General features: G+C 37.0%; 1 protein-coding gene across 4 annotated transcripts in view; it reads right to left on the bottom strand.

Moving 5' to 3' along the window:
• Window positions 1-18,896, bottom strand: part of LOC138759532 (platelet-derived growth factor subunit A-like) — a 75,059-nt gene extending 56,163 nt beyond the window's left edge. For 2 of the 4 annotated variants that reach the window (XM_069930112.1, XM_069930116.1), the window contains exon 1: window positions 6,449-6,781. In XM_069930112.1, coding sequence (XP_069786213.1) covers window positions 6,449-6,541 — 93 coding nt within the window. In that variant the 5' untranslated portion in view covers window positions 6,542-6,781. Of the gene's footprint in view, window positions 1-6,448; window positions 6,819-8,030; window positions 8,152-18,827 lie in introns of those variants that run through there. The other 2 variants (XM_069930114.1, XM_069930115.1) reach the window with 2 other exon arrangements.
• Window positions 18,897-23,509: the final 4,613 nt, after the last annotated feature.

Genomic DNA, 23,509 nt, shown 5'->3' with positions numbered 1-23,509 from the left:
AACCTATTTTTCTGATTTCCTATCATATTTTAAGTCTACTTCAAACATACAAAATCATGAAATGCAACATGTCGTTGAAAATTCATTTTCTGCATTCGCTTCCCTGCTGATCTTGGTGCAGTCGGTGACAAACGTGGTGAAAGGTTTCACCAGGACAGTGCGACCATGGAAAAACAGTATCAGGCCATCAATGCTGGCTGACTATTGTTGGACACTGACATGAGAGGCATCAGATGCTGAGTACAAATGAAAATCAGCAGTAAAATATTTTTAGGTCAGTTGAACTAACGCAAAACGTTAGCATTTTTATGCAATTAAACAGGCTAAATGCAATAAAAATTAAAGAAACACAATGTTTCTCCAACTTCCTACATGATACAACAAATCTGAAATTATCTTTGTGTTCAGATTAAAGTTGACTATCGTAGTGGCCAACATTTTTTCAGGAAACAAACTTTTTTTAAAATTGTTGTCCAGTCTTATTGGCACAAATAACTTGGTAGCACTACTGATAACACCATCTATAATTATGCTGTTGATTATGGAGACTGATAGGGCTGTGGTTTGCAAGATTGGATTTCTCCTGCTTTTTGTAAATGCAACATACCTGAGCAATTTTCCACATTGCCGGGGAAATGCTGGTGTGGTAACTGTGCTGGATCAGCTTGGCTGGAGGTTCGGCTGGACTGGAGCATGGGTCTTCAATACATAATTTTAACTTGGTGGGTTTGTGGTTTGGCACAGTTGCTTGGATCGAAAAGAGCTGTGCAAATACAGGCTGCAGCTTTCCCACTTTGCAAACTTTAAAAAACTTTTGTGACATATTAGACTTGTTACACTGTGGATAGTGAGACTGTTCTTTTGCACCCAGTCCTCACTTTTTGTTATCTTGCTGCTTTCCGGCCTGAACCCAGAAATGCCCACAGCCCCATTCAGTCAGAAGTGCCAAATGTACAATCCATCTCAGCTTCATCAGAATGACCGGTTTCCAACCTGTATGTCTCGGTGACACTTTGATTCGTTTTTAAACATAGAATGTGACTCAACGACGTGCCCATGGGCGCAGGATCACAATATTTCCTAACATTCCAAGAAGATTTTGATGTTTCACCTCTCACAGGATGAACATATCCCCAACGATTCTTGAGATGATCAGCACAACCCAAGGCAGTGTAGCCCATTCAGACCCAATAGAATGGTCTATCAGTTGTTCTCAGGAAGAGTATTGAAATGAGGTCTCTTTCCCATGATATCCGCCTTTGGATTCTTCCATGCTCATATAAGCATCTGACAGTGGACAGGCCCTTCTTCAACCTTATCTTATCCTTTGATTGCATCCTCATGGTGCTCCTGTTTGTTCAGTTATGTGTTAAATGGTTAGTATGATGCATTCAAGTCCCTTTCTCATTGGAAAGGAGAAGCAATCAATGTGGCAGTGCTACCGCCATTCACGACTCAATAGTTGACAGTTTCTCTTTCCACAGGGTGGCGTGCTCAGCATAGCAGCCTAACGCAGTGCTGTTGTGCCAGCGAACAGAGCAAAGGATCAAATCCCACGCACGGCCTGGAAGGAGTTTGTACGTTCTCCCCATCTGCATGGGTTTTTCCTGGCAGCTCCAATTTCCTCCCAAAATGTATTGGGGGGTTGAAGGTCAATCGGGCAGCATGGGCTCATGGGTGGTAAGTGCTTGTTACTGTGCTGTATGTTTAAATTTAAAATTTAAAGATCAGTCGCAGCTGCCTGGAACGCTTTTGAGGCTGGGAAATTAAGAGTAACAATGGCTTTGACAACAGATCTGTAAGGAGTGGTGAGAGTTCTTGGCAAGTTATAGTGAATCATAGTTTCCATAGACATCGCTCCTGAAGAGTTATTCAAAAAGAACATAGTTCACGGTGACACCTGAATAATGTCTTCAGTTGTATATCCTTCCCCAGGAATTCTCTGATGTTTCCACTCCAACTCTTGCAAAGTCTTCTTGTAAAATCAGGGCAAGGGAGAGGGGAAGAGATGAGCACCTTTCAAGCATCCATTGCAAGTAGAAGGTGACTGGAAGAAAATCAGTGGTAGTGGAAGAAAATAAAAGCCTCAGGTGTGAATGGGGTTGTGGTGATGTGACCACCAGCCGACTGCAGGGGGGTGATCTCTGTACCTGCAGGACATTTTGAAGGGTGGGAGGAAACAGGAGCACCTGGAGAACACCCACGCAGACACGGGAACAACATACAAACGCCTAACAGACAACGCCGGGCTCGAATTCAGGCCGCTAGCTGTAATTGCTACACTAATTGCTACGCTAACAGTGTTGCCCTCGGGTCACTTTCCAGAATGTAAGAGGTCAGAATGAAAATAGAATTGAGAATTAAAATGACAGGCAACTGAAAACCCAATGTTGCCCATTTGGTCAAATTAACTATTCTGCAAGGTATACATCTGGTTTCAACATGTAGGAAAACCAAACTTGTAAGTACTAAGTGCAACACATGGACTGGAAGAAGTGCCTCAACTGGAAAGGCTGCTTGGGTCCTTCCATAATAGGAAGGGAAGAAATAAAAAGGGTAGGTGTTGCATCTTTTACAATTGCACGCGATAGAGCAAGAACAGGACTGGCTGGTGCCGATTAAGCACCAAACCAGGGTGTCTTAAAAGGAATCGTCCCTTCAAAATGCTGAAAGGGGAAAAGGAGAGAAAAATGTATCTACGGGTAGAAATTAGAGCCTGGTGGAATGGAAGAGGAAAGTAAAGTAAGCCCCTATGCTTGTCCTGGCTTGGGGGGGGGGGGGGGGGGGGGCGGGGCAGGGGGGTGGAGAGCAGAAGTGAGGGAAATAAGAGAAATAATCAAGTGCCCTGCCAACTATGGCAGAGAGAAGCCACAAAAAAACCATGATAGCACCAGTGGGAAAAATCTCACATCAGATATAACGGAGATGAAGCAGCCGGGAAAATGGAATGGGATCCTTGCCAGAAGCAGGGTGTGTAGTCAAGACAACTGCGGGAGTCGATCACAAGCTTCTCTCCTTTAATGGAGACATGGATCAGGAAAGAAAATGGAGAGGCAGATATGGGGTATTATTTATCCCACCTTGGCATTTGCAACTGAGAACAGAGTGGAAATTGACAGAAAAAGAGCATACTAATGTTAATAAATGCTCCAATAACTTCATCAATATAGAAGGGAAAAAAGTTGAGGGAGGGTGCAAATGAAACAAGGATGTATAAAGAGACAGACATAGCCTGGGCCTGTTCCCATAGTTGTGATTTGAAGGAAAGGAGTGAAGGTAAAAGGGCGTAGCTCAATGCACGAACGACTTCAGCTTGACGTCTGTGTTTTAACATCTGACAGCAGTGGAATTCAATGCCTTTCCCTCTACGGCTTTCCAGTACCTTCTGGTTTTATTTAAACTCAGTATTTGTTTAAATCCTACTGATTTAAATTGCTTTTAATGGTGGTTTTCAATGTTTTGTTTATTATCATTTTAAGCTTTTAAAATTATTATTTTTGATCGTACCAGAGTGTTTTTGAAGGTTAGCTTTAGTGGCTAGTGGACTCCTGGAGAGGGTTTCACCAGCTATCAAAGCAATCCAGGAGGCAGAGCCTGCCACACACACTCAGACATCGCGTACCAGTCGAGTCCAAGCCCAAATAACTGGGAATCAGAGTCCCAGTGGAAACTTGTGCCAGCTCCAAGGGAAGGCCACCGGCAAATCTGGACAGTTTGCTAATTGATAGTAGATCTCCCCCCACTCCCCGTCATTATTTGTATGTTAGAACCTCTAGAGCGTTCAAGACTTATTCAAATATCTTCTTATTTTTTGCGCAATTATATAGTTCTCCCAAGACTATGTGGCGAAGGAAAGGGCCAAAAAAAAACTACACACTAAATATCAACATTGTTGAGATGTTTTTCAAAGGCTGATTTAATCCCTGTGAATTTCCAGGCTGTTCCATGCAAAGTGTGCAATTAATGATGGTTTTGCACAAAAATAACAATTATCTAATCATTTCAGCTGAACATATATAATACAGTTAACTGGGGAACTCATGTTAAAATGCTGAATTATTAGACCCCTGGAATGAAGAGGCTAATTGGGAGTATACCGAATCTTGAAGAGTCTGGCATCTTACAGACCAGCTTCCATTTGTTTCCCATGACTCTTAAAGAATAAATTGACTATTTCAACAGCTCCTTTTGGGATTTAATTGCACAATAAATTTACTGTGCCAGATTTTGCAGTACAAACAATGGTAAAATTACCCAGAACTTATGTCATCGATACACGAACAAGTAAACATGGAAATTGCTCAGTCTGTTGTCAAAGACGCTCTGCTCCTTCATAAGCTGGATGACAACAGTATCTTGAGCCACACACAAGTCTGCGATTGAAGTGAAAACACGATGCTGGAGAAACTCAGCAGGTCAAACAGTCTACTTCCTGCAGCAAAGATACAGAACCAAGTCGACTGTTTAACCTGCTGAGTTTCTCCAGCATCGTGTTTTCACTGCTAAGAATCCTGAAGAATATCGAATAGTTGGAATATGCATTTATCTAATATGCCCTCAATAGGCTCATCAAAAACATTTATTAATCCGAGTCTAAGGAGTGTCGTTGATGAAATTATATCATAAATATGGCAAAACTCCCTGGCACTGAAAATTAACCTTAAAAATGGTGGGATCCTTTAAAGTAGCACTGGGGGCATTTTTAAGTGAAAATTCATTCATTCCTTTCTTTATCTCACTTTAGGTGTGATATTGAATTTTCTTTCTCTACTAAATGCTTCCTAGTTCAGACTCAATTTTGATCCAATTCAATTCTATTGTTTAAGAAATTCCCCACTTTAAACAAGGGATGTCCAAAGTTTCCAAGCACAATAAATTGCGCACTCCTATATTTTCTTCTGCTTTGCTCTCTTCACAGAGATTTCAGAGCTTTTCTCTCTGTCAGAATATTAATAATGTGAAATGCCTTGGGGACATCCTGAGATCGGTGTATGCAACTTTCTTTTTCTTATCATGGTGTATGTGTTCACACCTCTGGGTCATAGATCTGAAGCATTAAACTGTTTCTCTACCAGTTCAGGATATTTCCAGCAGTTTTTTTTAATTCATTGACAGTACTATAACATAAGAATGCAAGAAATAGGGACATATAATCCATCAATCCCTCATCTCTGCCATTCAATAAGATTATGACTGATCTATCTCAATCCCATATCCCTTGATTTTTCTAACATCCAAAAATCTATTGTTCTGTTTTGAATGCAATGACCGAGCTTTCCAAAGATACATCACTCTCTGAATGAAGAAATCTCTTAACATTTCAATGGCCTGCCCTTACATTAAATTCTAATTCTAAAACATCTTATTATGGTAAATATCCATCCTGTCTAGAATGGGGCCACAGCCAAAAAAGGTTGAGAACAGTTGATCGAGAGACCCAGATTGCTCAATTGTTCTTGATGTGAACAGTTGGGGATGCGCAATTTCTCAGCAAACGGAGGTGTCAGGCGCTCCTTCCATCTGATAGCCTACAAGTCAAGGTGTAGTACCTGTTTAGCCTCGCAGTCAGGGTCATGTGAAGCCATGGATTGCAGATGGTGGATGGTTTTACAAGAAGATTCTACAAATTAGAGTCTATGGTTGTAAACTAAAAAAGCTGGACAGATAAATCTGCAGATGAATGGCCAGGGTTACCCATCCAGTATGGACACTCTAACTGAAGGTGGCAACAGGAAACCACTTCAGTATTTTTCCCTTGTCTAATCATGAACTCAACAAAGAAGGAGCCTTCACCAAAGGAGAACAGGGAGGCAACAACTACAATGCAGAGGGTCAGAGATCATGACAGATGGAGAGACATGACCACCCATCTGAACTGCAAGACACCTGAATGAATGAATGAATACCAGGAACCTACCTGTGAACCTTTGTTGCACTACCTCAAGACCAAATATATCCTTTGGATAGAAAGACAAAATTTGTACACAATATTCCAGAAATTTTATATTTTCATATTATCCCCATGAATTTGGGATTTTATACAGTTTCATGATTTGTCTATACAGTATACTGACCATAAACCAACTCACGAACACATAAAAGCCTGCAGATCATGCTGCTCATCGATTATTTAATAGAAACAATTTGTATATTGAACAGTATGCAGCATAAACACCGTCAAAATATACTGCCTGTGCAATGTGTCCAGACGTACTGGAACATTAAATAAAGCAACACTTATGTTCAACTCAACTGATTTCAATTTGCATAACTTGGGAAATTGCAAGCAATTTTCTTATCACAACTGAAGAGACAACATAGAACTGAACTTGAAAATTGTGCAACAATTAGCACTACAGATCAGAATTCCAAAGAGTTGGTGCTCAGACATGCAAGCAAAGATTCCAAGATATTACATGCTGTTAGGTCTAAAAGCAATATTTATTACCTCAGAGATGGCTGTCCAGAAACAGAAGAGAGATAGGAAAACAAGGAGCTGGGATTTCATGTTGCTTTCTGTTGTTTTCTGCAAAAGATTCATGAACTGCAACCTTGTGATGAAGAACTGAATTATAGACTAGATAATTACAGGTATTTAGTCCCCTTTTTTCTGAGCTGCCCGGCAATGTTTGTAAATGAAATCTTCACATACTTCTTCCGCAATAAATCTACGCCCACAAAAAGCCAATGGAATTCATTAATGAATACTCCCCATTTTAACTCTTAGGCTGCTAAAGGGTTCCACTTAACATACAAATTTGTCTTCCCACAGTAGTAGGAAAACACTGAAGTCTTCAGACACTGTGGTTGAAGTAAAAACACAATGCTGGAGAAACTGAGCAAGTCAGTGTACTTAGCAAAGATACTGTACATAATCAATGCCGGCTTGCGCCCCTCAGGCATGGACAAAATGGTGGTGGGGGTAATGAGACAGTCTCACAGGCAGGAGGTACTAGGCAGAAAAGGAAGGGAGGTCACACCAGCAAACAAGGGGAGGGAGGATGGCTCTGTGGATGGAGAGGAAAGGGGGTGGAGAATTGGAGGAATGAAGATAGAGGGGATGGAGAAGAGAAAGGCTGGGTTTATGCATCTTATGTAGGAGGTAGAACCAGGGAGTGCATGGATGGGGAACAGTAAAGTAGGAAGTCATGGGAGGGAGGTGACCAGAGGTGATGAAGTTAGAGATGGTACTGGAGATGGTAGCTTGATGTTCTGTGGTGGGGTCCTGAAGAGGTGCCCGAGAGCTGTCATCTGCCCTCAGCAAGGAGGAGGTCAGTATGGCAAACCATTTCAATTTTGTGCCCCACTCCCACACTGACATGTCTGTCCAAGACCTCATGCACTGTCAAAGGAAGACAACCTGTATATTGGAGGAGCAACACCTAATTTTACAACTCTGCCTTCTCACGCTGGATGGCATTAATGTTGAAATCAAATTTCTGCCCGTTCTTCTCCATCTGTCTTTCGTCCTCCTCCCCCCCCCCCCCCACCCTTCCTCACTTATCCACCAATATTACCTCCTGCTTGCAGGACTGTGCTCCTCCCCCTGCCCCTCCCTACCAATTTCTTCAGGCACCTACCAACATTTTCCCATACCCTGATGAAGGGCTCAAGACCGAAACTTCGGTTACGTATCTTTAGTTTTGCTCTATAAAGTGCACTGTTTGACCCGAATAGTTTCTCCAGCATTGTGTTTTTACTTCCCCGGGTAATGTTCCTTTCAAGGAAGCATTTTACTTGGTTCTTAAAGAAGATAGAATTTATTGAAAATTCAGAAACTGCTAAATTTAATTATGCTGCATCCATCATTTGTTTGGCAATTTTGTCCAATTTTACATGGGATATAACTCTCAGAATCATATGGGGAACTGCAGAAACACACAATGTTATCATGTGCTTCAAATATCGGAGCAGATAGATCATGGCAAGTCCTAATGTTACACCAGAATGGCCAGTCTGCTAAAATGTTGCTAATGTCACTGCCCACAGATTATCACTTAGAAGCAGTAGAAAAAAAATCACTCTCTCACCCTATCATCAGTCACTGAAGGAATCATTTTAAAGGGAAGAAAAGGTCCATTGCTGATTGATTTCTGCAGGGTGCTTCATCAAAGTCCACATGGCCATCCCCTTCACAATAGATAACCTTTCCTTTAGAGAATGGGAGAGAAAAGGGATCAAAAGAATAAATTGTTTTTTGGGGAATAAATTATTATCTTTTGAACAAATGAAGTGTAAATATGGTGTAACTCACGGTACAATGTTTGTCTACCACCAACTGAAAGCTTATTTAAAGGACAAATTGGGAAAGAGGCTGAGGTTACCAGAAGGAAGCAATTTTGAATATGTGATTACAGACACAATGATAATTAAAAGATTTATAACAAACGTGTACATCAAACTGCAAGAGAAAGAGAATGAGGAAACAAGCTGTAAACCCAAACAAAAATGGGAACAAGATCTAAACATAAAGATAAAGAATGAAACATGGGAAAAGCTATGCTCCGGAACTATGAGAAATACAATAAACACATGATACAATATAATTGGTTACACAGGCTATACACCACGCCCCAAAAGTTAAATAAATGGGACCCAACAGTATCAGACAGATGTTTTCGCTGTAAGAAGGAAACGGGAACAACAGTACGTGCAATTTGGGCATGTGAGAATGTGGAATCGTTTTGGGAAGATCTAAATCAGGTATTAAATAAAATCACAAAAAGCAACATACCAAAAAATCCAGAGATCTTTCTTCTAAGTAATATAAGAAGTAAAGAACTTGGACTCGATTTGGATGGAGCACAAAAAAGATTTATTATGATAGCCTTAGCTGTAGCAAAAAAATGTATTATGTCAACCTGGAAATCAGAAGATAGCCTGAGAGTACAGCCATGGTACATAGAAATGAATAAATGTATTCCATTGGAAAAAATAACATATAATTTAAGAAATAACATCACAATATTTGAACAAATTTGGGAACCGTACATGGAAGGAACACAACAGAGAAGTCCTACCGCGGACCTCCACTGCCTAAAATGATAGAAGGAGAAGACGACGAAATGAACTGACCCAGTCTGTAAAAGTAGATGACACAAATTTCTTGTTTATTTTCATTGTGTGATGACATTGTTTAATGGGTTCATATAGGTTGAACGTTGAATGGATGGGGGGGGGGGGGGTGAAGGAGGGAGGGAAGGGAGGGGGAAAAAGGGGAGAAAATGACACTGTGTATATTCAAGAGGAAAATGTTTGTGTGTATTTTGGTCAGTATGGTTCATAGTGTGAAAAATAAAACAAATTTTTAAAAATCAAAGTCTACATGGCCTGGTGTATCAGGTGCTCAATAATTTTGTGTTGACTTCAAGGCTTCTGTTTGACACCAAATTTGGATCTATCACTGGCTTTTCCAAACAAATAGGATGTGACAAGTTCCCCAAACCCTATTGTATTATTGGGATAGTGAACAAGGGACTTGCAACAGCTTCAAATCCATGAAAGAATACAGGCAGTAATTTACTTGCGTCATGAGCTACTGTCACAGCTCAAAAACGTTTACAAAGAGCACACAACATAGAGCAGAGAAACAGGTTCTTCGGCCCATTAAGTCCACAACAACCATCAAATATCTATCTGTACTAATCCCATTTACAGGCGCCTGATCTGTACCTTGAGGAATCAAATGCTCGACCAAATAATTGTGGTGAAAAAACCTGATTCTACTACCCATTCAGGCGAGTTTCAGATTTCAACCATCCTTTGGATGAAAAAAATCCCAAGATTAACTATAAACTCCTTACCCCTTACTTTAACCTCTTCTCTCAGATTTCAGACTTCTCTGCTGTGCAGAAACATTTGTCTGAATGTATCCTGTCCATACCACCACTCACCTCATCCCTTCATAGTAGCTTTTTACAGTAGAAGTCCTAAATCCCAGACTGTTCAGTGATTTGGTCGGTCCAGATTTTCTGCATTCTCGGACAGTACTTTTAAAATTCAAAATTAAGGAGGAATAAAGAAGATGAAGATGGGGATGTGGCAAGATGGCGTAGAGCCTAGACGTGCAATCTCGACCTCTCTGACCAGACTTTTAAATACCTGTTTTTTTAACCCTTTTTTTTCCAAGTTTAAACTTTTTAAATTTTAGTTTAAAATATTAAGGAATTATTATGGCCACTAATGGTAAAAAGACTAAACCTCAAGTTCATAAGAAGTTACATTTTTGAAGTGCTGAAGATTTGGGGCCTAGACGACTTGATACAGCCCCAGGCTCAATCTCTTCATTGTCTAAACCCCAAAGGTCGCCAGTGGGGGCTGAAAAATTTTTTTTATTGCTCACCAAATGAAGGATGGCGCTGGAATTACCCATTCTCCGGAAGAAGGTGCGTGTTCCCAAGAAGTGGACCCTGATTTGGAAAGCCTTTCAACTTTAATGGAGGGAGCACGCAGGAAAACGACTCCATTGTTGGAAATGCATCAGGTAGGATTTCAATCTGAAGAAATCGTTTTTCTTCATGAATTGATGAAAAAACAATGAGATGCGAGGGGGGAGACCAGCGGCGACCCCGAGGAAGTCGGGGTGCCGTCGCTGGGAGTCCAGACCCACAGTAAAACTTTTAAAATGCCTTCTGTTGAGTTGCAGCAGGAGCTGCAGTTACCTTGTTCTGCCACCATGTCAGAGAGAGCAGAGCTGAGATTTACTGACTTACAGTGTATGCAATTAAATGTAGTTATTCAAGCTGTTATAAAAACTTTGTTGACATCTCAAATGAATGAAATGGTTCAAATGAATGCTGGTATAAGTTCAGAATTAAATATGGTTAAGACATGTGTGGATGCATCTTATGAAGAATTTTTAAAAATTTCAGACTGCTTTTTTGGACTGTAAACAACAAGTGACTTCTAACACAGAAAAAGTACTGAAGGTGGAACATGAGAAGGAGCTAGAAATAAAAATAGATTATTTGGAAAATCAAAGAAGAAGGAATAATGTGAAAATTGTTGGTTTGCCAGAAGGTATGGAAGGACAAGATCCTCTTCGTTTCTTTAAAGACTGGATTCCGCAAATATTATGGCAAGAATTTTTCTCTGGGGGATTGGCACTGGAAAGAGCCCATAGAGCTTTAAGAAGAACACCCTCAGCTGGTCAATCACTGAGACCGATAATAATTCGATGTTTGAGTTATTTGGATAGAGAAGCAATACTTCGACTTGCAGTACAAAATGTGAGACAACAAACTCCATTATTGATTCAGAATAGTAGAGTCTTTTTTTTATCCTGATCTGAGTCAAGAGGTCATTCAACGTCGACATCGATTCAATCCAGTTAAAGACGTTTTGTGGCGTAAAGGTTATAAGTCTACTTTTCGTTACCCTGCAGTGTTGAAGGTGTTTTATGGAGACTATCAATTTCGGTTTTTTGATCGTGAAGCAATGATTTTTGCTGATTCATTGCCAGATATAAGAGGACAAATACGTAGACCATCATTATCTCCTAAAGAAAAATCTGGTAGCTCTGGAAACGGAAGAAATGGCAGAAATGGGAAAAACGGGAATGGAAAGAGTCCACCTCCTTCTGAAATTGGATCTTCAAGATTGGAATCTTCTGGATGAAACGAAGAATTTTCTTATTCTATTTTTTCTCTTGTTATTATGATACTTGGATGTTACTAATTATTTGGCTGGAGAGGGAGAGATTTGCACCAAGTTCTCTACTAGTCATCAGCCACTGGTGGGTGACCCACACCCAATTTTTGTTTAAGGGATTACTACCTTTTGGTAGTTTTTTTTTGGCGGGGGGGGGGATTTTCTTTATTTTTTTTTAATTTGTGATTTTTTTATTGGAGGGCCTATATATGTTGATTTGAGTTTTTATATAAAGATATTATTGGTATTTAGTAATAATAGTAGATATGTCAAAGTTGAGGTTTGCTACTTTTAATGTTCGAGGATTAAATAGTGCGATGAAACGTAAGCGAGTCCTGGCGTATATTAAGAAAATGAAAATTGATATTGCCTTTTTACAAGAAACACATTTGAATGTGAAGGAAAGCGTGAAATTAAAAAGGGACTGGGTTGGGCATGTATATTCTTCTTCATTTAATTCTAGAGCTAAAGGTGTAGCAATTTTGATACACAAAAATGTATCTTTTGAATTACAATCAATGGAGGAAAAGGCAGGATGTATTCTTAAATTGAATTGTAAGATTGTTAGTGAATTTTGGACTTTACTTAATACTTATGCTCCAAATGCAGATGAAGTATTTATTTCGGATGCATTTTTATGTTTGGGTCAGGCTAATGATAATATTTTAGTTGGTGGTGATTTTAATTGTGTTTTGAAACCTTTATTAGATAAATCTCCAAAGAAAGTTAAAAAATCCAAGATGGCAATTCAGGTCCAAGCGTTGATGAAAGATCTTAATTTAGTAGATATTTGGAGACGTCTTAATCCGATAGAGAAAGATTTTTCCTTTTATTCATCTAGACATGAATCATTTTCAAGGATTGACTTCTTTTTAGTATCGGCACATTTACAAGGGAAAATACAACAAGCGGAATATAAAAGTAGGGTGATTTCAGATCACTCTCTGTTATATTTTACATATGAAACTTCTGAGAAAATTCAAATAGCTTATCATTGGAGATTTAATACAATGTTGTTTAAAAATATGGAATTTATTTATTTTTAAAAAAAACAAATTAATTTTTTTTAAAGACAATTCTAATTCTGTTCAAAGTAAGTTTGTATTATGGGATTCTATGAAAGCCTATTTGAGAGGACAAATAATTAATTATACTTCTAAAATTAAAAAAAAATCGATTAAATCAGTCTTGAATTAGAGAAACAGATCGATGAGTTAGAAAAGGAATTTCAGAAAGATGCTACAGAAGATCAGAAAATAGAATTATCTAGGCTGAAATTGAAATATAATACTTTGCAATCTTATCAATTTGAATGTGTGATTAATAGGACTAAACAACGGTATTACGAATGGGGAGAGAAAGCACATAAGAATAGATATCGAGGACTATTAATGCTGTTAGACGGAATTCTCTTATTACTTATAAATCTCGTGAGATTAATGATGAATTTTATTCATTTTATAAAGTTATATACATCTGAAGGAAAACAGGAAAATGGATCGATTGATCTTTTTTTAGTCACGGTTGAATTTACCAATATTAGAGAATGGAGATATACAGGAGTTAGAAGAACCATTTACTGATGTGAAAATTAAAATGGCTATGCTGGAAATGCTGAATTGTAAATTGCCTGGCAATTATGGATTTTCAGTTGAATTTTATAAATATTTTGATGATGATTTATCTACAGTGTTTGGGGATGTATTACATCAAGTTGGAGAACATTATGAATTACCCGAGTCTTGTTCTAGTGGTTTAATTACAGTAATTCCTAAAAAAGATAGAGATCCTTTGAAAATATCTTTATATAGACCAATTTCGTTGTTAAATGTAGATTATAAAATAATAGCTAAAATATTAGCGAATAGATTGATCAATATGAATCAATTTTGGTAAAAATTTAGCCAAACAGGTTTTATAAAAAATAGATATGCTTCAGATACTTTGTGTGTGATTAGTTTGATTAATAGATTTCAACAATCTTTAGATCATCCGATGGTGATATCCTTAGATGCAGAAAAAGCATTTGATAGAGTTGAATGGAATTTTTTGTTTAAATTTTTGGAGAAATTTAAGTTTGGTCCTTCTTTTATTGGTTGGATTAGGGCTTTATATAGTAAACCGGTAGCTAGAGTATTGACGAATGGTTTGATTTCAGAATCTTTTAAGTTAACTCGATCAACTCATCAAGGTTGTCCTTTATCACCAGCTTTGTTTGCGTTAGTGATTGAACCTTTAGCACAGTTGACAAGACAAAATACACAGATACAAGGTATGAAAGTTTTAGATGAGGAGTATAAAATTAATTTATTTGCTGATGACGCATTGGTGTATTTAACAAATCCAGCTCAGTCACTTTTGCATTTGAAGGAATGTTTAATACAATATGGATGTCTTTCTGGATATAAAGTTAATTGGGGAAAGAAGTGAAATATTACTGGTAAGTGAAGGAGATTATTTAGTTTATAAGAATATTATTACTTTGAAGTGGACTGATCGAATTAAATATCTGGGTATAATTTTGAATGTTAATTATCAATCTTCATCTAAATTAAATTATGTTCTGTTCATGAAAAAAATCAAAACTGATTTGATTAAATGGAAAGATTTACCTATTAATTTAATGAGAAGGATAAATACAATCAAGATGAATATCTTTTCACGTATACAATATTTGTTTCAATCTATTCCATATTTACTTGATAATTTTTTTTTCAAGATTTAAATAAAATGGTTCGAGAGTTTTTATGGAGGGGTAAATTTTTGAGAGTAGCTTTGAATAAATTAACTTGGAAATATGAGTTAGGGGGATTACGTTTACCACATTTTCAAAATTATTATGAGGCAGCCCAACTTAAATTTATTAGTTCATTGATGGATTTGGTATGGCCTTCTAGCTGGGCTAAAATTGAGATGGCAAGTATTTCTGAATTTGAAATACATCAATTTTTGTTTAGATGGAATATGAATGTTGCAACAATATAATGTGCCTATACTAAAACATTTAATAAAGTTATGGATAAAGAAAAATAAAAATGATAGGTTCTAGGGGCAAATTATTGGCTGTGACTCCGTTGTATAATAATCAACTTATTTCTTTTTCAATACATAATCAAAGTTTATTGCATTGGAGATTTAAAGGTGTGAAAAATTTGGGACATTGTTTTAAAGAGGGTAAGTTTTTATCTTTTAATCAGATGAGGGAAGATTTTGGTATTGATAAGAATTCTTTATTTCTTTATTATCAAATTCAATCTTTGATAAAATGTGTTTGGTAGAGATATGATTTTACCTGAAATGACTAAATTTGAGACTTTTCTTATGAAGGTAGCAGAGAAAGGTTATATTTCATTTATGTATCAAATATTACAGGATGTTATGGATAAAAAGGGTTGGGATAGATCTAAAATTAAATGGGAAGCGGATATTGGTTTTATCTTTTCTGAAGAGGATTGGTTAGATATCTGTTATGATAGTGTAACTAGATTGATAAATGCACGATAAATGCACGATTAATTACAATTTTTTACATCAATTATATTTGACACCTGAAAAAAAATTTTTAAATATGGTTTTAATGAATCAGACTTGTGTTTTAGATGTGGTGATACGGTTGGAACATTTTTCATGCTGTTTGGAAGAAAATTCAATAATTTTTAGAATATTTGTATAAGATTAAAATAGTTTTAGATCCAACCGTATTTTTATTGGGTAGTTTGCAACCTCTGAAAGGCTTGGGATTAGATAAGTTCCAGTTTTATATATTTAGCTTTATCTGTAGTGAAAAAATGTATTGCTAGTCATATACATATAAATGTATGTGGAAAGATACAAATATGATTGATATTAATAGATGGCATAATGAGATTAAATATTGTTTAATAATGGAAAAAATTACATGTTTCACATGATAATTATATATTTTTTATTAATAAGTGGCTGTTATACTCAGAATATTTACATTTCAATTTATATTGATTAGATTTTAATATGTATATTTAACCTTTTTTAATATTCTTTCTTTTTTATGGCTCTCCTTAGGAGAGTTGGCTGGGGGGGAGGAGGTTCTTTTCCTTTCTTTTTTTTTCTATATATATAAAAAAAAGCTCATGTTTAATTGCTGTATATGTCATATATTATTTGTTTTTTGAACGAATAAATAAATTTTTTTTAAAAAGATGAAGAGGTACATTTTGATAGCTTGTTCATTAGGAACAATCAATCTGCTGAATGAGCAAAGCAAGCAGTACTAAAAAAAATAAAGTCAACATTTGATGAAAGTGTAAAGAGAATTTTTGCTCTAAAAAAGCATGTAATGATTGAAATTATGTTTAAAAATGAACACTGTAAAAGAAAAATACAGTATACAAATCAATGCCTTTGGGATAACATTACCTGTATTAAATGTGTTCGCTTGTGGCCGCTGTGCATCTGTGGCACTTGTGCACACACAAAAGCCCACAAAATTTGAAAAGATTGAGTTTTCGAAAAATTCAGATTCTCGGGTGGTCTGGATTTCTAGCATCCAGATTTTTGGACTTCTACTGTATACCTCTACAAGATCCTCGTCTGCCTCTTCCACTCCATCTAAGAAAAACAACTCAGTCTCTTCACTTTACTGAAACATTCCATCCTGAACATTCATTGTATTCTCTGCAATTAATCATTTTCTCCAGGGCAGCAATCAAGGCACACCGTTGCCACTACTTTCTAAGGCAGCTGAGGACATTTGCCTTGTTGTTAAATGCTCTGTGGAACTTCAACAGGTGAACTGTGGAATATAAACTGACTGGTTGCATCACAGCCTTGTTTGGAAACTTGAGTTCACAGGACTGCTGAAAGTGACATAGCCAAGACCATCGCATGCACCAACCATTGAAGACATCTATGTGAGGCCTTGCCTCAAGAAGGTGGCCAACATCACAAAGGATCAGCATCATCTGGTCAGTCTCTTCTCACTGCTACTTTCAGGTAGAAGAATTTCAAGAACTTTTTTTTCCCCAACAGCTATTAAGCTCTTAAACTTCTGAGAATTACCCTGCCCATAATCTACTCTATGATAATCAAAAGATCTATTTGCACTATATTACAATATCAATTTTGCACTAACTGCAACTGTAAAGATTTTAGACATACAGCACGAACAGTCCATTTTGGCCCATGAGTCTGAGCTACCCAATTTACACCCCATTAATCTACACCTCACCTCCTGTATGTTTTTGAATGGGGGGGTGGGAGAACCCACACAGACATGGGGAGAATATGCAAACTCCTTACATACAGCACAGGATTTGAACCCAGTCCAGTCCTGATCGTTGGCGTTGTAATCTGTGCTGCCCTTACACCATACACATTCATGTTATCATCCACACGATGTAATAATCAATCCCTACCCTTTTTTGGCCCCAAAATTACATTTTGTATGACCCATGTAATAGCTGGCCCCAATCACCCACCTAGTCAACCTCCCAACTGTAGATTCTCACCCCAGCCACCCGGATATCCAAAACTCCTGATACCTCAGATGCCAACCCATCTGAGCTCCCGATGCCCCGACCCCAGACTCATTACCTGCTCTCAGCTATTGTTGTTGGTGATCTTGCATACTATGTGTAGCTTCAGCAAACAAGAATTTTGGCACATCTGTACATCTTACTTTTGTATATGACAATAAACTCTTTTTGAATAAACATTTTACAACTTACCTTGTATTCTTTTCTTTATTTGGTCCCGGATATTGATTGCTGTCAAACAATATAGCCTTGGCTAGTTCTACCCTACACAAACTGTTTGTCTATTTTTACTTTTCAATAGTGGGCAGGTCAAGTTCGACCATACTGAACTTCATTTGCAATGTAATCACATCTCATATCCAATTCATGACTAACCTTGCTATTCCTCCCATCATAATGTATGATCTTGCATCTATCTGTGTTAAGCTTGATTTATTTGCCTTTTTGCAGTCTGACTCACCATATACTACTCCCCCCATTCTGGTGTCATCCATAAATTTATTTGTTCTTTATAAATTATATTTTTAATTCCAAGTCCAAATCAGTTCATGTAAATGGTGAATAGCGGTGGTCTCATTACTAATCCTTGTAGAATACAATCCTCCAGTTTACTCCTGATCTTAGCTTTCTGCCTGGAAGTCAGCTATCTACTCCATAAACTTCACATAATCATGGTATCCAATCAAATGTCTTTGACAATCCAGATACATTACATCAACTACATTCCGATTGTGTGCAATTTCCATGCCCTCTTCAAAAGTGTATTCACCGGCATCTCTAACATCTCACTCCAGCAGGGTGTGGTACCCAATTGTTTCAAATAGGCGCCAATCATACTGGTGCCCAACGAGTGTAGTAACCTGCCTAAATGACTATCAGGCAATGGAACTCGCATCAACAGAGATGAAGTGTTTTGAAAGGCTGATGTTGAAGCACATCATCTCCTGTGATCTATACCAATTTGCCTGCCACAGCAACTGGTCTATGGCAGATACCATCTCACTGTCTACATAAAGCCCTGGAACAGCCAGACAGCAAATATGCACACATCCTGCTCTTCATTGACTACAGTTCAATATCATCCCCTCAAAATTGATCAGCAAATGCCAAGATCTGTGTAATTGGATCTTGGATTTCCTCACCTCCAGACCACAATCAGTGAGGATTGGCAAGAACAGGTCCTCCAAGGGCAGAGCAGTAACGTGGAAGTCTGACTCCCATGTACTCATAGATAGGTGGTCTTCGAAGATGAATAGCTGCATCCCACTTGTAAAGGTCACATACGATCTCAGGAAGGGATAGAACACATTCCTAAAAGTCTGGCAGCCTTATTTAGAGCATAAAGGTACGTCACTGGCACCAACATCGGGTTACGATCGCTCTGGCCAGCCAGTAGACTTGTATAAAGATTTTAAACAATGTATTATCGTGTCTAATGAGTATATTTTTAAATAACTAGGCAGTCCCGTTTATACAATTATTGACTCCATCTATTTACTCCATATATTAACTGAACTAAAGTTTTATTTACTTCATTCTTCAAGCATTGTTGAGGATTCATGTCTGAATTATTAACTAATAATTTACAAGATCAATACAACCTTTTTGACCTTTGAACAGTGCAGAAACATCGTGATGATTAAAACAAAGCATTTTGGAACTTACCATACATTCTTTTATTTGGTCCCTGCTGTTGATTGCTGTCAAACAATATAGTATCTTTCAGTATCACCCTTGGCTTGTTCTACCCTACACATAAACCAAGTCTATGTTTACTTTTCAATAGTGCGCTGCTCAGGTTTGACCATACTAAACCTCATTTGCAATGTTATAAGTTCAGCCTAAAAATAAACCTAATTGAACAGATCTGTTTATCAGCCAGAGTTCCCAGCTGTTTTGAGTGGTGCCCATCTTACATAGGGGACATAGATTTAGAAATTATTTTTTTAAATATAATTCTTCACCCAGCACTTACTTGAGGCCTTTAAATAAACTATCAATTTGCCCAAGTAATAAATGAACATTTCAATCGCTTTTGTTAGAAATAAACATTGCGGATTTGTGGCTCTGTCTCGACTTCTCCGTCATCAATTCAGTTGCACCACACACCTGTCAGTGATCAAAATGCATTAGAATGTACAAGCTCACGTGACAGTCTAAAACTAGAATTAGAAGACTTCACGTATTTGGTTTCTATTCTGGCTTTTGGAATTCCATTGTTTCCAACAGCAGCTTCAGTTCCATGCCTAACACCGTCTCTCCTCCTCAATAGACTCAAACCCCACCTTTGACCTGTTTTCACATTCTATTAACTTGTGGCTCAGTGATATATTTTGTTTGACAATTTTCATGGAAAAGGCGCATCATGGAAGGCTTATTTAATAAGGTAAAGCCATCCATGATATGCCCTTTCCATGAAAATATCTCCAATTCAATTTGCTGTTATTCCTAGTACGTTATAAGGCTGGATCTTGAAATCATTATTACAAAATTCCTAGGTCACAGCAAGGTTCTAGTGTTTCTCTCATTGTCATAGGACAGGGATATACTTGCCCAGAATTGTACAAGGATGAGAGAGAATATTACATCTGATTGATAACACTGGACAACGAAGATTTTTCTTCAACTATTTTGGGTATATTTTATGGATTTTGGCTTGCTGATTAGGTTTTACTAACAAATATCATTTTTTTTAATATTAGCCTATTTTTGTGATTTCCTGTCATGTTTTAAGTTACTTCAAACATACAAAACCATGAGTGCAACACATCACTGAAAATTCATTTTCTGCATTTGCGCTTCTGATCTTGGTGCAGTCAGTGATGAACATGGTGAAAGGTTTCATCAGGAACATTGCAAGCATAGAAAAGTGGCATCATGGCAACTGGAATCCATCAATGCTAGTTGACTATTGTTGGAGACCAACACCGAGAGGCATCAGATGCACAAACAAAAAACCAGAGGCAAAACATTTTTAGGTCAGTAGAACTAATGCAAAGCGTCACCGTCATTACATGATTAAATATGCTAAATTCACTAAAAGTTATTTAATGTTTCTCCAGTTTCCTACGTGATACAGCAAATCTGAAATAATCTTCATGTTCAGATTGAAGTTGTCTATCATAATCCCCAATTTTTTTCCAGAAAGCAAACATTTTTTTTAAATTGTCTAGTGTAATGGCTGCAGTTTGTATTGGCATCTTCTGTCTGAAATTTTAATCTACTATGGCTGCAGTTAAAACAATGTCATTCTCTAATAAAATTAATCACACATACTGGTCCTCAACTAAATTGGACTTTTTTAAAAAAAACCATGCTTTGAAAAACAATTTTTTTAAAACTTTGGTAGGGTTTTTGTTATAGTCGCCTTAGTTTGTTAACTTAAGATTAGACACATTTATCATTGCTCTTTGTGAAATTCATTTTATGTCTATACTGACGAGGACAATAGAATGACAATACAATTACTAGGCTAAATACAGGTACATCCAATAAACTGATCTATGGTCACAAAGATAGATTTTCTAAATGGCCCAGATCCTCACTTATTTTCTATGAACCATTATACAGAATGAAGCATTTATTAGTGTAGGACACCCTGTGAATAATAAATGATTTATTAAGCTGATTAATTATAACTAACATGACAGGGCTTGTACTTCCCTGGTCTCTGATGCATGAATTAACTGACAGGCCAAGTACATTTTTAAGAAGAAAGTATCAAACTAGGAAGGTGAGACAGTGGATCAGCAATCTCATTTTAAAAGCTGCAGATTACAAGTTTCACTATTTCACCGTCAGGCAAGGTTGTGAAATTTCTCCCCTACACAATTGCAAAAGCATATTACTTACTAAGATTTATTACAGCAGCTAAGATGGGCAATAAATACAAACTTCAAATATTTCTCATGCCCAGAAACAAACTACAGTAATACCCCCCAGTATATGGTACCTATGGGTAGATGCTAGATAAGTGAATTTTCTGGTTGCTTGAGATTGCATGTTGCATGATTCCCAAATAGCAGCAAAGTGTGCCAATTTCCTATTTAATTTCCACAATTTTTTCCCCAGTTGCTTAAAGTGGCTGTTTACTTGAATTCCAGAAAACAGGGGTGTTGCTGTAGTTTATTTTTTTAATTTCCAAACTTAAGTGATTCTTATTTGAAATTGGAAAAAGTCCAACATGACACCAGGAAGTTTATTAATCAGGTTACTAACACCAACTTGAAGATAGTTATTGAAAGACTTGATATGAGAGTCAAGTAGATTTCCAAATCTACAGCTCTATCGTCCAACACAAGGTTCAAATATACCAAGTTGCCCCATTTAGTTGGACAACTGAGGTAAAGTTCTTGTCACAAGATTTCAAGGACTTTTTGTCATCAATAAATTGTGTCATGTCCTGGTGATAGAGGATTACTCGAAATGTTCTGATTTTCTGCTGAGCACATTGAAAAAGTGGGCATGTAGGATAAAGGAAATGGATCCTGCACCCATTAACAGATTTACTTAAAAGATAAACAGGAAAGTCTGACGACACTGGAAATGTAGTGAAATCCATGGTCAGTTTTAGACAAATTAAAATGCACACCAAGACTTTATTCAAGTATAGATGCCTCACAACTTTGAATTTCCGTATTCCATCTTTCCATACCCAAGTGTGCATCTGATTTCCAAGTCACTGCAATGCATTTCCTTGCTAGTCCTAATACTATTTTAATAAATTTAATTTGATAACATTGTCATTTTAATTTAGGTCTTGTTCCTTCTATGTTCCCCAATAAAAATAAATCTGGATTTTGTGGAAATACAATACCAGTAATCGGTTCTAAAAACTTTCCTAAATTCATCTAGAATGTTCTAACTTTAGAACATGACCAAGTGTAAAAAAAAGTTCTTATTTCTTCACATCAAAAACATTTATCTGATAAATCGATTTCTTTTTATGCAATTTTTGCAGAGCTAAATATAATTGATGTAAATAAATATATGGGACTAAGCTATACCTAATGTTTATGTCTTACCGTCTTGTCAAAGATCTGCCCATTTTTCCTCATCAATTGCAATGTTTAAATCTGCCTCCCATTTCTGTCTAGATTTATGAACTCCCATTTTAATAGTATCTGCTTGTTATGAAAGATACATTACAGAAATAAATTTCTTGATATAATCTCTCCCTAACAAGAACTTCCAACTCACTACAAGCCAGTAAAGCATATTGTTGGACCAAAATTTTCCCACAAGCATCCTCTCAATTGCAGATAGCAGAAAAGTGTATTCCAGGTTATTCCATATATCTCTTAAATGTTGAAATGATATCAAATAACCTTGTTCATAAAATCTTCTACATTTTTATACCATTATACCAAATATTTAAAAATTGATCATCTTTAGTAAAAAGTATGAGGTAATTTTGAATCAAAGGTGTCTTGGGCGATATACTTCTTTGTATTCCAATTTCATTATTTAACTCATTCCAAAAAGTAATCAAAATGTTTAAGCAAAAGTGCTTCTTTCATGCCAGTTAACTTCCTCTCAAATTCTTCTGCTAATTTCACTCCTATGTTATCCATATCTATATTTTCCTAATCCCTCAAATAAAGTAGTAAGAAACATCAATTGAGCCACTTGATAATAATTCTTAAAAGTTAGGGAAATGTAAACCTCCTAATCCATATTTCCATGGTAATCTTTCTATACTCAACATTTTACCTTTCCAAAGAAATTTTCTCATGTGTATTTAATTCTTCAAAAAACTTTAGTGGAAGCAATAATGGTGAAGTTTGAAAATGATATTGTATCCACAGAAAAATATTCATCTTAATAGTTTACTCTACCTACTAACGTTATTGGCTAGGTCACACATGTCAAACTCAGGCCCGCGGACCAAATTTGGCCCGTGATATAATTATATTTTGCCCGCAAGATCATATCAAATATGTATTAGAGCTGGCCCGCTGACCGCCGCGCCAGTATAGCGCATGCACAGCTAATACTACAAATCCCAAACTGCTTTGCAAATGCGTTGGCGCCGGCCCGTCAGCTCGCTAATCGCCCCCACCTCCTCTCTTTACTTTCATTAGCACCTGCGACCTGTCGCCCAACTCACATGTAATAAACCCCTTATGAAAAATGGCCAAACGAAAGACAGAAAACAGGACCTTTCAAGACAGGTGGGAGGCAGACTATATGTTCATCATTTTAAAAGACAAACCTGTTTGTCATTGAAGCAAGTTATTTTTTTGACTTGTTGGCTTGTGAAAAAAAATATTTAAAAGGAGCTTAAAGGCTATAGAGAAATATTATTTATTGAATATTTTATTTCTCATTTGTTAATGCTTCTTCTG

The sequence above is a fragment of the Narcine bancroftii genome, chromosome 3 (genome assembly GCF_036971445.1).
Source record: "Narcine bancroftii isolate sNarBan1 chromosome 3, sNarBan1.hap1, whole genome shotgun sequence".
Lineage (NCBI taxonomy): Eukaryota > Metazoa > Chordata > Chondrichthyes > Torpediniformes > Narcinidae > Narcine > Narcine bancroftii.
The sequence above is the reverse complement of the archived record's forward strand: the minus strand, read 5'-3'. Positions and strand labels throughout refer to the sequence as shown.